Raw genomic sequence first — 17,443 nt, 5'->3', positions numbered from 1 at the left:
CTCAGAGAGCCTCCACTGTTTCCTTTAAGTCCCTCAACCGATGTATTGAGCCAGTTTTAACTGAAGTTATGACACTAATTAGTTAGAAATAAACATTTGCAAACCAAAACAAACTTTTAATTCCAGGTTTCCCAAGGCACCCCCTCCCCCCTTTCTGGGCCCTTAGTAGGTCCCCGCCACTACGACGCCCCCGGCCAATACAACTGTATTTTCTTTATAGGCTACAGCAACAAATTAAAATATATCTTCTAGAAATATTGAAAGAGTCCATAACTAAATCACATAATTGGCACACACGGCAACAGTCAGTCTCTCGTCCATTTTGTGGAGTGACATTCCGCATTGTGTAGAAAAAAGTTCAAGACAATTCAACTCTGGCAGTGGGTGGGCGTGTGCGTGAGACGAGGACGACCGTGACAGTTTCACGGGATTGCGCCCGTTCGTCGCTCTGCCTGACGGCTTGCCCCCATCTCCCTACCTGCCCGCTCGCCTAGGCGCGTCAACCGCTCCCCGTCTGAGAAGACTATCATGGTCAAATTCTTAGCAGGACCAAAGCCACACGGTACTACTGCGTAGTAAGACATCCTGGAGGCAACATCACTATGATAATACACTATAATACAGTACCCATCATACTTGTGTTCCACACCTTGCAAAAACACCACAGGCTTAAATAAAATGGCAATCACTATTGCACAAGATACAGCATACAGGGTGCAGGTGCATAGCACACAATGCCGCACACATCGACTATATTATAGGCTAGCTTATCCTGCTTCATGCAAGTCAATCTGAGAAAACAGAATAGAGCAGTTGCATCGCAGTTAGGGAAAAGAATCACATAACAATCATCCCAAAATGTCAGTAGTAAATAGGAGTAGGGCCAGTCCTCACAAACACACAGGTCAAGCAGATAATTCCCCGATTCGTACCTTAAATCAAAAGCGTCCTAAGGGCAACTTGTTAGCTAACCAACTCAGTGAAGAGGAGAGGTTAAAGTGGTGATGTAAACGTAGTGATTTGAGTCTGCCACCATGCATGGACGGCCACAGAATGGACCCAGCAATGTGATTATTACAGTGGAGACAGATGTTCGGAAGTCGTAATGTAATGGAGCAAATAAACACAACATTGACATATTTTTGCTAGTATTATTATTATTGTTGTTATTATTGGATTTTCCCTCTTTTTTCTCCCCAATTGTACTTGGCCAATAACCCCACTCTTCCGAGCCATCCCAGTCACTGCTCCACCCCCTCTGCCGATCCGGGGAGGGCTGCAGCCTACCACATGCCTCCTCCAATACATGTGGAGTCGCTAGCTACTTCTTTTCACCTGACAGTGAGGAGTTTCACCAGGGGGACGTAACGCGTGGGAGGATCACGCTATTCTCCCCAGTCCCCCCCCCAACAGGCGCCCCGATAGACCAGAGTAGGCGCTAGTGCAGCAACCGGAACACATACCCACATCCGGCTTCCCACCCACAGACACGGCCAATTGTGTCTGTAGGGATGACCGACCAAGTCGGAGGTAACACTGGGATTCGAACCGCTGATCCCTGTGTTGGTAAGCAACGGAATAGACCGCCACACTACTCGGACGCCCTGCTATTATTATTCATTTCAGGAAATTCAATGTACAGAAAAATAAAAATCTATAACCTGTGACACAAAAATGCACAGTGTTTCAGAGTGCTCTCTAAATTTCTCAAAATAGGCTTTCAGGGGGGGCTCATGTCCTTTTCAGTGGAGCCGAGGTCCTCTTAATTCTCCTGTAATTTGAATTTTTATTCACTGAAATAATTGTAATAATTTCTAGATCGTCGTTATAAACTTGGACTAATATGTCTTGGCAAACAGTGGGTTAATATAGTGGAATGGAAAATGAACCAATCACAATTTTTCTTCCGATGGTATCTGGGTGAATCAGCGGCTCCCCCCTGCCAGGACCTCCCACTTTCAACTTTATCAGTTCGCTAATATTTGAGTGATTCGATGACAGCCAGACGTACAAGTGCTAGATCTGGTTAAGATGTCCAGGATATGTACATCTTATGTCAAACAGTCTGAATCCTTCTCACCTTACCTATCTGGTGTTGCATGCAGGATGTGAATATTTAAACGGTTCTAGCCTGTAGTGACATGGAGAACTGAGTACATCCTTGATAACCTTAACTATTTGTGTGTTCTACGCTTGGAAGCATAATTTAGTAAAATAAGTCCAGGGTTCAAACCCCCCGGGTTGTCCCACCTTGGGGGGTCGTCGCGGGTCATCCTCTGTGTGGAGTTGGCATGTCCTCCCCGTGGCTGCGTGGGTTTCCTCCGGGGGCTCCGGTTTCCTCCCACACTCTGAAGACATGTAGGTCAGGTGAATCAGCTGCACTAAATTGTCCTTGGTGTGAATGTGTGTGTGTGTGTGTGTGTGTGTGTGTGTGTGTGTGTGTGTGTGTGTGTGTGTGTGTGTGTGGGCCCTGTGATGGACTGGTGGCCTGTCCAGGGTGTCTGCCCGCCTGCCGCCCAATGACTGCTTGGCTAGGCTCCAGCATCCCCGTGACCCTGAGTAAGGATAAGCGGTTTGGATAGTGGTGATGATGATGATGATGATGATGATGATGATGATGATGATGATGATAAAAGAAGTGCAAAATGTATTCGCTAACATTATTTGTCTTGGGCTGGAAACAAATGCCTGCATTACACTAGTTTTTCAGTGACTGATCAGTGGGTTTGGCCTGGTGCAGTGGTTAGCAAAACTTTAAATGCCAATTTAAGGCTTCGCTTTATCGTTTATGCACCTTTCAGTGGATGTCTATGTGTTATGTGTATGTCAAAAAACGAGAGAGAGGGAAAGTGTGATGCCTCTTTCCTGGGTTGAAGAAATGAAGAGGGAGGGAGAGAGCGAAAAGATGAATGAGCGCGAACCTTTCATCTTAACACAGCAGAAAGAGAAGGAGGCATGGGATATGGTTTATTTATGGGGAGTCAGTAGGGGTCTTCCTGCAACATGCGAACCCATAAGGCATGTTTGATTCTTAGACTTGCTGCTCCAGTGGTGTCTGGCTGGGACTCGCTTTCAGTTGCTAAATCTAATGCTAACATTAACTGAAGCTGTTCTAGTGGCTAAAACTCAACCCCAACTCTAAATAGGTTTGTTTTCCTAGCCAATAAAATGATGACATGGTGCTAAATGCATCAAGCAAGCTGTATAGTTTGTACATTGAGTGAGCCCCCCTTGTCACCTCTAGTCAATCCAATATCTGATAAGGTGACCGTTCTCTCTTGGCCTGCCTTTGGGGATCAGTTTGCTAAGGTGCATACCATGTACTTGTAAGGTTGCGGGTTTGAGTCTCCTTCTCTCTCCCCTTATCTCTGTTTTGCTCTCCACTGCAAACCATTCAGTGAGGTGGAGATTTTTGATTTTTTTTGTTTTTTGATATTCTCCGTTGATCCCCGTAGGGAAATTACACTCTGTACTTAACCCATCCTAGCTGTGTAGCTAGGAGCAGTGGGCAGCCGCCGTGCAGCACCCAGGGAGCAACTCCAGTTCGTCTTGCCATGCCTCGGTCAAGGGCACAGACAGGAGTATTAACCCTAACATGTATGCCTTTTTGATGGTGGGGGAAACCGTAGTACCCGGAGAAAACCCACCGCAGACATGGGGAGAACATGCACACTGCGCACAGAAGACGACCTGGGATGACCCCCAAGGTTGGACAACCCTGGGGTTCGAACCCAGGACCTTCTTGTCGTGAGGCGACAGTGCTTACCACTGTGCCACCCATTGATGCTGTTTTGGGGTGTGCAATAGTTTGGGGAGACAGCCCTTTCAACTGCTGGACTAGGATTTAAGCCCCATGAGGGCAAGCATCTGTCCTGCTGAAGTGTCCTTGAGCATGGTGTTGCATCTCTACCAGCCATATAGGCCTTGTCCTCTAGCCCACCCTGTGCTCTGCTCTGTGGAGGCAGAATAGTAAATAGAGAATTTTTCTACACAGATCCAAAAGTTTGACATTGTTAATAATATAACCTAGGGGAATATTATGACAAAAACAGAGAGAGAGAGAGAGAGAGAGAGAGAGAGAGAGAGAGAGAGAGAGTAGAGAGAGGAGAGAGAGGAGAGAGAGAGAGAGAGAGAGAGAGAGAGAACATACATATAGACATTGGCTTCCTTGTGCATGCTCTTCTTTCTTACTACATTCATGCGCTTTGGCAGCTATGATGCCTCTCACACCAAGCATCTTTGGATGAGATTCGATGTCAGATGGCACAACAGAGACTGAGAGTTAGAGACGGAGATGGGCAAACAGATAGACAGATTTGATAGCTTCTGTATCAGAGAGGGGCCATCGTTATGTGTTCTGGTTGTGCTCCTGCTGCAGTCCATAGAAAGGCATAGCCAAGCACCAAAGCTCTGCTTTAGCCCTTTATCTCTCTCTCTCTCTCTCTCTCTCTCTCTCTCTCTCTCTCTCTCTCTCTCTCTCTCTCTCTCTCTCTCTCTCTCTCTCTCTCTCTCTCTCTCTCTAAAACCTGCTTCCAAACACCCATGACACCCTCCTGTTTTCTCTTAATTTATCCTTATATCCATATTTCAGTTTTAGCCTCAGGCTCTCAACCTGTGCTGTCTGCGTGTGTGTGTGTGTGTGTGTGTGTGTGTGTGTGTGTGTGTGTGTGTGTGTGTGTGTGTGTGTGTGTGTGTGTGTGTGTGTGTGTGTGTGTGTGTGGTTTGTCATGCGTCATTTTTGACAGACACGATAAACATAAGTGTCACTGAAAGAACCCCCGTCTTCCTCTCAGCCTCTGTCTATCTCCGTCTAAGTGTATTCGGTTTACTTCATCTGGCAAATGTGTAATTTGTGATATTGGGCTATACAAGTAAAATTGACTTGACTTGGCTCTCCTTTGTCTTTCCCGTTGCTTGTCTATCTCTGTCTCCTCTGTCTCAGTGGCTGTCAGGATGGCCAGAGTAATACAAGAATGTGATTGGTTGGCAGTGCCAGTCACAGTTTGCTGATTGGTTAGTTTGGAGCCATGTACTCTGGATGCTGACTCACAGGCAAAAATACTTGGAGGGTATAGTGGTGTATGTGTGTTTTGAGAGAAGGGAAGTGACAGGAACAGAATGAAAGGCTAATGGAGAGAATGCCATTTCATATTTGTTTTCTGTGTGTGTGTGTGTGTGTGTGTGTGTGTGTGTGTGTGTGTGTGTGTGTGTGTGTGTGTGTGTGTGCGCGCATATTCAAAAGAAGGAAAAACATCAGCATCTGAAGGACAAGCAGCTCAGTTGAAAAAGTCCTTTCCATCTGTCTTTTCTCTTCTTTCTTTCACTCTCCTTCTATCTGTCTCTTTGTCCTCCCTTACCCTGTCTTGGTTTTTCCTGGCTCTATTTTTTTCTTCTTCTATCTCTGTCTGTCTCTCTTGCTACTCCCCTGCTTGCTGGCTAGCTCTTCCTCGACCCCCAACTCCCTGTTGTTGCTATGACTACCTTGCAGTCTACTGGCATGCACTCAGTGGCGTTGGTTACCTAGGTGATAGATGCTGAAGTGGATCATTAGTAATCTACTGGGATCCACAGGCATTTCTTTGTGTGTGTGTGTGTGTGTGTGTGTGTGTGTGTGTGTGTGTGTGTGTGTGTGTGTGTGTGTGTGTGTGTGTGTGTGTGTGTGTGTGAAGTTATCACAAAGTGAAGGGAATCAGTAGGTTGTTGCAAGGCAATGAAGTGAAAAGGAAAAATTTAAATTTGGAAAAATGAGGCTATTGTTCCACCGTAAACCCATTCACGGATTTATAATCCAGCCATGTTGTATCTTGGCAGTTAGGTTGCTGCTTATTTTCTCTTACTGGGAGGTGCTGCCAGCGATTGCGTAGGTTTACATTTCTCTCCCTGACAACACTATTTTGAGATTCCTAGCTTTGCAAAAATCCGCTGACACACACCCTCAAAATAGTTAACAGGAGCCAGGGGGCAGGAATGTGGTGCTAATATGGCTGCCATTGCTGTTCTTAAGCGTAACGCACAGCCAGCATTTCTGCGTCAAACAAGACATTTTTCCCCCACTGCAAGGCTTGGGAGAATGACATGACATGACGTCAGTTCAAAACAGAGGCATGTTTTGTGAACATAAGGTATTTCTCTTTTTGATATTGGCAGCAGTGATGGGGAGTGGGTGGTCAAGTGTATTGTGGCAAAAGTTCAGCAAATGCTGGGACCGATTAGGTTTTTCAGTCTATACTTGTGGTTTTAGTGCAGCATTTATAACCCTTTCATACCAGGACACGTTCAGTGTTAGGTCTGGACACACAAAAATAAGACTTTGCTGACTTTGCTTATCGGGTCTTCAAAACCAGATTTGCAAGTTAGGCTGGCACTTGGATTTGGAATTCTGTTTAGTCTGGACACGTTCCGTCTACGACAAGATTCAAGAAACTGACATATAAGCACTATAAAGAGATGGAGCAGGACAGCAGGAAAAGTTAATGCTGGCAGATGCAAATAAGTACAGTAAAAGGGGACACACCAAATCATTTTCAGCCAAAGTGTAGACATGCAGTGAAATGGGTCATAAATTATGATCTCTACAACCAGACCTCAAAAATCACATTGCAATGACAAATATAAACATAGCCTTGCTTGTTCTGTTCTTTTACTTGTTTGTAATCTCTCTTCCTTATTCTCTGCTTCTCCCCTATACCTTCTTGTATTCCTCTTTTCCTTTCTTCCTCCCTCTTTCAGCTAAGAATAGGTATCCATACAGGTTCAGTGCTGGCGGGCGTGGTAGGAGTGAAGATGCCACGCTATTGCCTCTTTGGGAACAATGTAACGCTGGCCAGCAAGTTTGAATCTGGAAGCCATCCCAGATGCATCAATGTCAGTCCAACAACTTATCAGTAAGTGTCTGCATATACCGTTGTACACATACATGTACTCACATTCACAGGTATGAATAGGATGTAACATGTACTATATGTAAGGACAAACTTTGAAAAAGAGGCATGCAAACACACAGGCACACACAGACATACACTTGTTATTTTTATCTCTCTCTGTGCCTATTAGCCGTGACACAGAGGATTGAGAGTCCTGTCCTTTGCCATGGTTACCTTTGTTTCACACACACAGACACACACACATATATGAGTGTGTGTGTGTGTGTGTGTGTGTGTGTGTGTGTGTGTAGTATATATACTATACACACACACACACACACACACATATACATACATAGGCGGCACGGTGCGGCAGTGGTTAGCACGGTCACCTCACAGTAAGAAGGTCCTGAGTTCGAGCCCTGGGGTTGTCCAACCTTGGGGGTCGTCCCGGGTTGTCCTGTGTGGAGTTTGCATGTTCTCGTGTCTGCGTGGGTTTCCTCCGGGGGCTTCGGTTTCCTCCCACAGTCCAAAAACATGTAGGTCAGATGAATCGGCCATACTAAAAATTGTCCCTAGGTATGAATGTGCGTGTGTGTGTGTGTGTATGCCGGCCCTGTGTGATAGTCTGGTAGCCTGTCCAGGGTGTGTCCTCCCCGCCTGCCGGCCAATGAATGCTGGGATTGGCTCCAGCATCCCCGCAACCCTGAGAGCAGGATAAGCGGTTCGGAAAATATGTATATAATATATATATATATATATATATATATATATATATATAGCAGCTGGATAGTCAGCTCTCCATACTGGCTCCAGACTGTTCAAACCCCGGTTGGGACAAGTCTCCCGTAAGAGTCCGTGGCTTACACTCCCAATGCTATACAAGCCAGTCACCTCGGATGAGTGAGAGCAATATGAATAGTCATACCATCTTGGATGTCGCCTGAGCCAGCGAGGTCCGCATCAGGTGTTGGGGAACCAGGGCACCCTGATGAGAAATGGGCTACTGGAACAAGACATTCATGGATAGGGGCTGAGAACCTGGAATTGATGGAATGCTACTATAACAGCAGAACCCCTGGAGAGGGGCCCTATGAAGCGAATGTGGGAACTGTGGACCAGCAGGAGACCTATTTCCACACTGAGTCAGAAGCAGCTAGTGGCTCCATGCTCAAACATCTATAGTAGGAAGCTTCTGTCATGACTTGAGATGGAGAGGCTCCAGCAGGATGACTATACAGTTCAGCACCCTGAAAGGCCACCCAGCAGGCAGAAGATACATGAGGATAGACCCCAACCAGCTGAAACAATACTACTAGCCATAACAGCTGAAGCTACTAAGGTTCAAGTGAGAATCGTGGCCAAACTAAAGACAGTCAACCTCTGGGCATGGCTTCCACGACTCAATGACAAAGTACCATCACAAAGCCTGCTTGCAGATGTGAACACAGGTCTTACGCAACATCTCAACTGCCACGACAACAGAGACCAATGAGCTTGTATATGCCACTGCAACCATAATCCTGGAGATGCTTGGGTACAAGTTTAAGAACACAGGTCACCAACAGTACCCTCCATGGAAGAAGGCTGGAAGCCAAGGTCTAAGCAGCACAGAGGTGCAGAAAGGTGTGATGAAAGACAGGCCCTGGTTGAAGAAGCACAGCAAACTGTCCATAAGTGAGGCCCTGGAAATTGCCAAAGGCTCACAGCTCTGACCGCCAGAGAGAAGTAGAAGCCAAAAGAGTGAACGGCCTGTTTCTCAAAGAACCATTCAAAGTGTACTCCCAGCTGCAGAGCAACAATGGAAAAACATCAGACCCACCGAGAAAAGAGTCTGAGCAATACTGAATGAATATATGGGAAAAGGGGGCACACCAATGCCCAGTGGCTGGTGGGCCTAAAAGCAGACCACAGCCATATCCCAGAACAAAAACCAGTCATCACAGTGGCCGATATCCAACGATGAGTCTCAATTATGAAGAGCTGGACTGCGTCAGGCCCTGACATGATTCACGCCTACTGGCTAAAGAAGCTAACCGCACTCCATGAATACCTGGTGACACAGATGAACCAGCTGCTAACATCAGGGTCTCACCCTGACTGGCTAACACAGGGGAGAACAATACTGATCATGAAGGATCCCCACTAGGGTACAACACCTTCAAACTACCAGCTGATAACCTGTATGTCCACAACATGGAAGACCCTGTCAGGCATCATAGCAGCTAAGCTGAATGGACACATGAGTCAATGCATGAGTGAAACTCAGAAAGGAGTTGGGAACAACACCAGAGGGCCAAAGCACCAGCTACTGGTTGATAGAGCAGTCACCCAAGACTCTAAGACCAGACAGACCAACATGAGCACAGCCTGGATTGACTACATGAAAGCCTACGATTCAATGCCCCACACCTGTTACTGGAGTGCTTGGCACTATACAAAAGCCAACAGGTCACTAATAGCCTTCATCAAGAACTCAATGTGGCAGTGAAAAAAAACACTAGAGGTCAACTCCAAGACAATCACACAGGTAACCACCAAATGTGACAAAGATTTGAGAGGGAGATTTTTTTATATATATAAATCTCTCTGTCACTCTTTTTTTGGGCAGCGTTTGAGAGTTCTGTCCAGTATCTTAGCAGTCCCTAGCACTACATTCTTTTGGACAGAGACCTCAGGTGTTTTTCCTGGAATCTGCTGGAGCCACTCTCCCAGTTTGGGGGTCACGGCTCCCAGTGCTCCTATTACCAATGGGGCTATTGTAGATTTCACCTTCCACATCCGATCTAGTTCTTCCTCCAGGCCTTGGTATTTCTCTAGCTTCTCATGCTCTTTCTACTTGGTGTTGCCATCACTTGGGATTGCTACATCAACCACCACTACTGTCTTCTGTTACTTGTCGACTACTATAATGTCTGGTTGGTTAGCTAGCACCTGCTTCTCAGTCTGGAACTTCAAGTCCCGCAGGATCTTAACTCTGCCATACTCAACCACCTTTGGCGGTGTCTCCCATTTGGAATTGTGGACTTCCAGTCTGTATTCCATACAGATGTTCCTGTACACTATCCCAGCCACTTGGTTATGCTTTTCAGTGTACGCTTTCCCAGCTAGCATTTTACACCCTGCTATTAAGTGTCGTACTGGCTCAGGGGCGTCTTTGCACAGCCTGCATCTTGGGTCTTGTCTGGTGTGGTAGACCCCTGCTTCAACTGATTTGGCCCTGATTGCCTGTTCTTGTGCTTCTGTGATCAGAGCCTCTGTGCTGCCCTTCATTCCAGCCTTTTCACGCCACTGGTAGGATTTCTCAATATCAGTCACACCTTCTATCTGGAGGGGCTTAGTCTTCCAAGATACCTCCTCCTCTTCTTCTTCCCCATTCTCCATTCTCTGTCTTCTGCTGCTTGAGGTACACACTCAGCAGTTCGTTGTTCCTTGTTTCATCCTGGACAGTGGCTGTGACACTGACTAACCTCGGCCCCCATCTTTTTGCTTATCGTACAGTCTCAGGCTGCTGGAGTTTGGGTGGAACCCTCCATGCATTGTGAGGAGTTTTTGGATCCTGATATCAGTGGCCTTTTTCTACTCCTTTGGCCAGCTTATTATTCCAGCTGACTATCTGATGACTGGTAGGGCATATGTGTTGATGGCTTGGATCTTATTCTTCTCATTGAGCTGGCTCCTCAGGACCTGCCTCACTCTTTGGAGGTATTTGGCTGTAGCTGACCTCCTTGCTGCTTCCTCATGGTTTCCATTTGCCTGTGGAATACCCAGGTACTACCTGTCCTGTATGGCTGTTATCCTGCCATCTGGTAATTCAACCCCTTCGGTCTTCACCATCTTTCCTCATTTTACCACCATTCGACCGCACTTGTCCAGTCCTAATGACATCCCGATGTTGTCGCTTTAGATCCTGGTGAGGTGGATAACTGAGTCAATGTCTTGCTCATTCCTGGCATACAGCTTGATGTCATCCATGTATAGGACGTGGCTGATGGTAACTCCACTCCTGAACCTGTATCCATATCCACTATTTATAATAATCTGACTGAGGGGGTTCAGGCCTATGCAGAACAGCAGCGGGGATAGTGCATCACCCTGGTATATGCCACTTTTCATGGTCACCTGTGCGATTGTCTTTGAGTTGGCCTGTAGGGACAGCAAGAACATTTGTTATTTTTGTGACAGTTACTACACAAAAGTGTGACAACACATTGTCAGAGATTTTGTGTGTGTGTGTGTGTGTGTGTGTGTGTGTGTGTGTGTGTGTGTTTTATTTAACCAGTGACTAATGGTGTTTGTAGTAATGGTACTTAATTATCTTTAAACAAAGCTGTGTTACACTACAGGGATTAAGCTGTGGACTCAGATATACACACACATGTAAAACACATAACAATGAATACTAAAAATCAATTTTCCATCATCTTTCAACATAAAGTAATGTAATGTACTTTTGCTTATCTTTTCTCTTTGTGTGCCTTAATGTTTTCCATCCCTTGTCTGCTTCTCGTCTCCTCTTTTCTCGGAAATATTTAATTTCCTCTTTCCTCTCTCCCCTTATCCTCCCCTTTGTTTTTTTTCTCTTTCCTTTCCTTTCCTTTCACCAATCTTCCTTTCCTTTCCTCTCCTTTTTTTCCTGTTTTTCCCTCTATTCCTGCCTCTTCCTTTGTTCACTCTTTATCTGTCTGCTCTCTTCCCCCAGGTTGCTGAAAGATGATCGTTCTTTTTCGTTCGTCCCTCGTTCTCGGTTGGAACTCCCGGACAATTTTCCCAAGGAAATCCCAGGAACGTGTTACTTCCTGGAGGCAGGGACATCTCACAGCCATGCCTCACTTACCAGTTCTCGTTCAGCCCCTCCGGCCTCTATGAGGAAAGTCTCCTACAGCATTGGGACCATGTTCCTACGAGAAACAAGTTTGTAGATCCCATAGGCATTGATATAAAGAAGGGTGGATAATATCCAAGGGATGTCCCAAATATGCAGCGAACTGCACATCTGTGCATATGCATTATGTGACAGGCTGGATTCAAACCTGAGGGATGCTTGATACAGAGATATATATATATATTCATGATAAAAGGGAAAGAAGCGACGCCTTCCTGGCTAACAGATGTTTTAGGCTCTCAAGTTTAGGGGCTGGAAAACTGCGCTATAGATGCTAATAGTGAACTTGAATGGAAATGGTTTCCCCATGAAATTTACTGGTAGGGACAATCAGTACAAATGAATAATCAGCCTCTTTTTCAAGTTCCTTGTCCCAGTTCATATTCCAGTCTCAGAGCAACCCTCATCTTTGCCTCAGTCTAGCTTTCCTGCAGTCCTCCACTCCAGATTAATAACCTGCCACTTGTCTAAAGGTGAAGCCACATGAGAAAAACTTTATGAGGTTATGGAGATGGTCAGTGTGGAATTCAGCAAGAGGCAGGTAAATGCAACAAATCCATTCAATAGACAGCAAAGTAGGCGAAATGGAAGTAAATTAGAATAAATTCTGTTGCGAGCTGTCAAACCTGCCCCAGACTGCTGTGTATCATGGCCTCTAGCACATGGATCACCGCAGCAGAAGAAATATATTGCTCTCTTGTATTTTTTTTTCCCTCAACAGACTGATTCAAACCATGTTTTACCAAACAAACTCCAACCTCTCTTGCTCATGGTATCAAACCTTCAACTTTTAACCATTTGATGAGGCTAAAGATAAACAGATGGGACACAAAATGAAACAAAAAGAAAATGAGAGAAAAACCAGTTGTTTTTTTTTTTTTAAACTTTTTTTTTACGTAAATGTAACAGAATACATCTAAGCTAAGCTGATTTTGGAGCCTTTCCTGTTTATTACCCACAGCAAACTAGAACCATGGAGACCACTAATACAGCCATTTCATTGAAGGTTTAGAACTGAAACCCACTCCCAGCTTAGTGCCTTTCTACTGCTCAGACCAGGAAAAATACAAGTGAATCCATTTTGAATATTTGGAGAAAAGGAAAAAAAGAGAAGAGGGGAGCTTAAATTGTCTCATTTTTTTAAGGAATGCCTCCACTGGTTTAAAATATTTTTATGCTATTTTTGCCTCTGCAGCTAGCATGCAGAGAGTGACAAGAAAGTTTGGAAAGAGAAGGTATAACATGAACCAAAATATATCACTGCAAGAAATGCCCATTTTAACTTTATTTTTGCAGTACATTAGCCGTATTCATTCCTGTGGTGTTGCAAATTGTGGTATTCACCTTAGCCCAGAGTCATCAGCAGTCCCACTGAAAGCGGAGTCTGGCATGATAAATCAAGTGCATTTATTTAATTGTGTTCAAACATATTTTTGTCCAGATCTACTAATAATACAAATGATATAGTGCTGCCTAACCCACATACATACAGCGCTGTATGCACTAACTGCCCCAGCACAGGTTCACATGCAGCAGCTGGTTTAGCTGGCGTTACCAGTGTCATATGTAAAACTTTTAGGCCCCTGCTCATGTAGCCAAACCAACTTAGATTCAGATTAGCCGGACTGGGTCTAAATTTGACTCTGTGTAACTCTGAGCTATGTAATAAAAACACAGAGGACAGCAGTAACTACATTTTGTGTGTTTTCAAGGTCAGCACGTGAGAGTTTTGTATTCATATAGACAGATACAAATGCTCTTAGATGATGCACTATCTAAATCTAGCTAGCTTTCCAGAATATTTTTTTCGAACAGGAAATATGCTAATGTTTCTGTTCCCATACTTACACAGTCGTTGCTCTTTGGTTTTGTAGGGCAGTGGTGCTAACTCAGTTTTGTCAGATTCGTCCAATGTCCTATTATGTCAGAGTGGGAACAGCTGATGTTGGATATGTATTGCTGTATAGCCTTTAGATACACTTGGCACATGTGGAAACATGGTGGATGCAGTTTACTGTGAATGCGTTTTCTTAGCTCTTGACATCCCAATAATGTATCACAATCTGCTGACATAATCTGATAGTAGTGACAAATTTCTTTTCCCCCCTTTTTTCTCCCGAATTGTACTTGGCCAATTACCCCCAGTCTTCCAAGCCATCCCGGTCGCTGCTCCACCCCTGTTGCCAATCCAGGGAGGGCTGCAGACTACCACATGCTTCCTATGATACATGTGAAGTTGCCAGCCGCTTCTTTTCCCCTGACAGTGAGAAGTTTCACCAGGGGGACGTAGCACGTGGGAGGATCACGCTATTCCTCCCAGTTCCCCCGCCTAGCGACCAGGACACATACCCACATCCGGCTTCCCATCCGCAGACACGGCCAATTATGTCTGTAGGGACGCCCGACCAAGCCGGAGGTAACACGGGGATTCGAACCGGCGATCGCCATGTCAGCAGGCAAAGGAATAGACTGCTACGCTAACCGGAATGACAGACAAATTTTGAAGAAAATATTAGTTGGCGAGCATGGAGCAGAATCTAGCTTTGTCAGGCTAGATTCTGATTGTAGAGTCTATTTTACCCATGGTCCTTGGAAAAGCTGTATCCCTCACGATGGAAATTTATCAATTAATTTGATAATTTATGAGGTGCCAGTGATTGGGCATGACGTTTCTGTTTACATCACATAACATTGTTTTATGATTCGCGTTCACACACCTGAAAAGTCGAATAACATTTTCTTATATCAGGGGTGTCCGGGTAACATAGTGGTCTATTCCGTTGCCTACTAACACAGGGATCGCCGGTTTGAATCCCTGTGTTACCTCCGGCTTGGTCGGGCGTCCCTGCAGACACAATTGGCCGTGTCTGCGGGTGGGAAGCCAGATGTGGGTATGTGTCCTGGTCACTGCACTAGTGCCTCCCCTGGTCGGTTGGGGCGCCTGTTCGGTGGGGAGGGGGAACTGGGGGGAATAACGTGATCCTCCCACACGCTGAGTCCCCCTTGTGAAATTCCTGTCGGGTGAAAAGTAACAGCTGGTGACTCGGACTCCACATGTATAGGAGGAGGCATGTGGTAGTCTGCAGCCCTCCCTGGATCGACAGAGGGGGTGGCGCAATGACCAGGATGACTCAGAGAGTGTGTTGATTGGCCAGGTGCAATTGGGGAGAAAAAGGGGGGGGGAATTTTGTTATTTCTAAACTACTTATTATTATCACAGTATGTTTTAAGCTACTAAAAAGGTGATTTCACCGGTAGTACTGACTGCACTTTGGGGAGGGCATGAAATGTAACACTATTTGTCGCATAGGTGAAGTAAGAACCTGAACCCCAGACACCCCATTAGTGAGTAGACATTTTAAGGCATGATGATTTATGTTTGTTTGGTTAGTGGAGTGCAGCAGGTCAGTTTCAGACAGAGGAACGGCCTGCCGTGGAATCATACAGGGAGGTTGCAACGCTGCGGTGGCAAAGACGTACTGACTCAGCTCTTGAGAGCGTTTCATATTTTTACTTTATGGTGGAAGCTGGGGTAATGGCCTCTGAAGTTTTCAGTATTTTCCCTGGCAAAGGCTGGTGCCAAGGATCTTATTTCAGTAAAAAACTGCTCTCGCGGTGTCCGTGTATCTCCTGCAAGGACGCAGAGGATTGAGAGGGGTCGTAGAGGAGAGTCGGTAGGTTGGCAGTATCACTGCAGCCACAACTTCCACAGCAGCGGAATAATCCATTTTTAAATAGGATCAAAAATCTTGTTTTATCTTACACTAAAAAAATACACTCGAACCACTGAAAAGTGAAAAGTATGTAGTTTTGATTTGTTCACTTGACTTATGTGATATAATGCTGAAAGCTATAAACGAAAGCTAATTTTAAGGGATCGTTTTACCCTCCCGCCACGTTCATTTTAATGGGTGGTTCACTTGGCATCAACCCACCGTTAAGGCTTTCTAATAATCACCTTGGTGTTGCAAACCATTACTTTACATACGACTCATCTTTCTCCTCCGAAACAACACACGAAAGTTGGTCACGACTCAAATTGTTCCAACACATTTTGGAGACGCCGTGTTATCATTTGGCTCCCAACGTTTGACTAAATGGAGATCAAATCTGGGTCCACAACAGTTGACGGTTAAACGGTTGCTAATAGATATATATTATGGCAACTTTTTTTTTTAAAGCACTCCCTTTTCTCACTTGTTCCTGTCTCTTTGACACCAGCATTACATACTCATGTGCCATAATGAAGGGGAAAGGAGTTAGAAATAAGAAAGAAAAAGAGAGGGGTTGCTTTCATCCCTGATTCACTCTCTTTAGACTTCTGATGGGGATTTCTGTTAGATAACTGTCTTTCCATTCAACAGCAATAGCGTCAGAAAGCCAGACGTCCTCTGATTCTCTCCTTTTATGATGGGCACTTCAGCCAACAACCAGTGTTTTCTTTTTGGTAGTTTTGTTTCAAGTGGTCATCCATATTGATGTCATCTTATTTGCCACTGGTCATTTCAATTTTGCTTCAAAATGTTTTTTTTTTGTATCTTCTGGTTATAATATTTCCTCAATCTGTTGTGTATTACAATCTTATCTGTATCCCGTTCAGCGTATTCTGTCTGCAGTACGGGAAATGCTAGTGTTTTGGGAAGGTATGAGCAAGTCACAATCAGACAACATCATCATATTTAGTAGGGGTGGGAATCTCTCGGAATCTCACGGTTCCTTCCGGTTTCGATTCTTGGGGTCGCGATTCGATTAAGAATCGATTTTTGATGCAGAAGGACTCCCGATTCAAAATCGATTCTAGATTTGGTACATAGGGGTGCTAATTTCAGGATCTACTCCAGTGGTGTGGCAAATTATGGCATGAAAGCAGACTAACGTGTGTAGAAGATGATGTAGTTTTTATATTTGAGAAATTTATATTAATTAATTGCAATAATGTGAACACACAAAAGCAAATCTAACCTTTCTCAGCAAAAAAACAACGCGATGCTAAGTGGTACTTTGGCTCAGTTGTCTGGATCATAAATGTAAAGCCCATCACTGTCCACTACGCGGCAGGGGCGCAGGTCTTCTGAAGTGAAATAGGTGATGGATCTAGTTTTGTTTTTGTTAGTTTTGTTTTTTGTTTTTTGCCGGTTCAGAATTGGCTGGGAGTTTGGTAAAATGGGGGCAGTGTTCGTTGTTTCTTTAACGTTGCAGGAGGCCGTTGTTCCACTTCTTTCAACTCTGGGTGATGGCGTATGATGTGAGGCCTAACATGTGTAGTGTTCCCAACATACTCATTACTTCCGTTTTGCAAATCTTGCATATTGAATGAGTCTTGTCAAGCTCCTTCTTGCCCGGGAGATTGTAAAATCCAAAATGCGCCCAAACGCCTTCAGCGATGACGGGACTGGCTGAACTTGTTGCTGCTCCATTTTTAGCAAGGCTACCAGGAGCTGACGTTAGCAGCGACCGACTAGCCGCTGTTTTTCCGGAAGCCGGAACAGGTGCGCGGCAAGTCAAGACTGCCAGCAGCGAGGAGGCTGTAGCCTCCTGAGACCCAGGAAAAATAGTGTTGTTTAATTTCTATTTTTTTTGTACATAAATTAAGTGTTGGGGTGGTAAAACACACCTTGCAAAGAAAAAACATGTTAAAACTTGATTTTGTTCAAATTTTACAACATGTCCACTGTAGTGGACAAACCCCCCCACA

The 17,443-nt window shown here is 45.0% G+C and overlaps 1 protein-coding gene across 1 annotated transcript in view; it reads left to right on the top strand.

Moving 5' to 3' along the window:
- Positions 1-11,785, top strand: part of gucy1a2 (guanylate cyclase 1, soluble, alpha 2) — a 93,265-nt gene extending 81,480 nt beyond the window's left edge. Inside the window, exons 10-11 of the mRNA XM_056282883.1 lie at positions 6,730-6,884; positions 11,566-11,785. Coding sequence (XP_056138858.1) covers positions 6,730-6,884; positions 11,566-11,785 — 375 coding nt within the window. The remainder of the gene's footprint in view (positions 1-6,729; positions 6,885-11,565) is intronic.
- Positions 11,786-17,443: the final 5,658 nt, after the last annotated feature.

This window comes from Lampris incognitus, chromosome 7, assembly GCF_029633865.1.
Source record: "Lampris incognitus isolate fLamInc1 chromosome 7, fLamInc1.hap2, whole genome shotgun sequence".
NCBI lineage: Eukaryota > Metazoa > Chordata > Actinopteri > Lampriformes > Lampridae > Lampris > Lampris incognitus.
The sequence above is the reverse complement of the archived record's forward strand: the minus strand, read 5'-3'. Positions and strand labels throughout refer to the sequence as shown.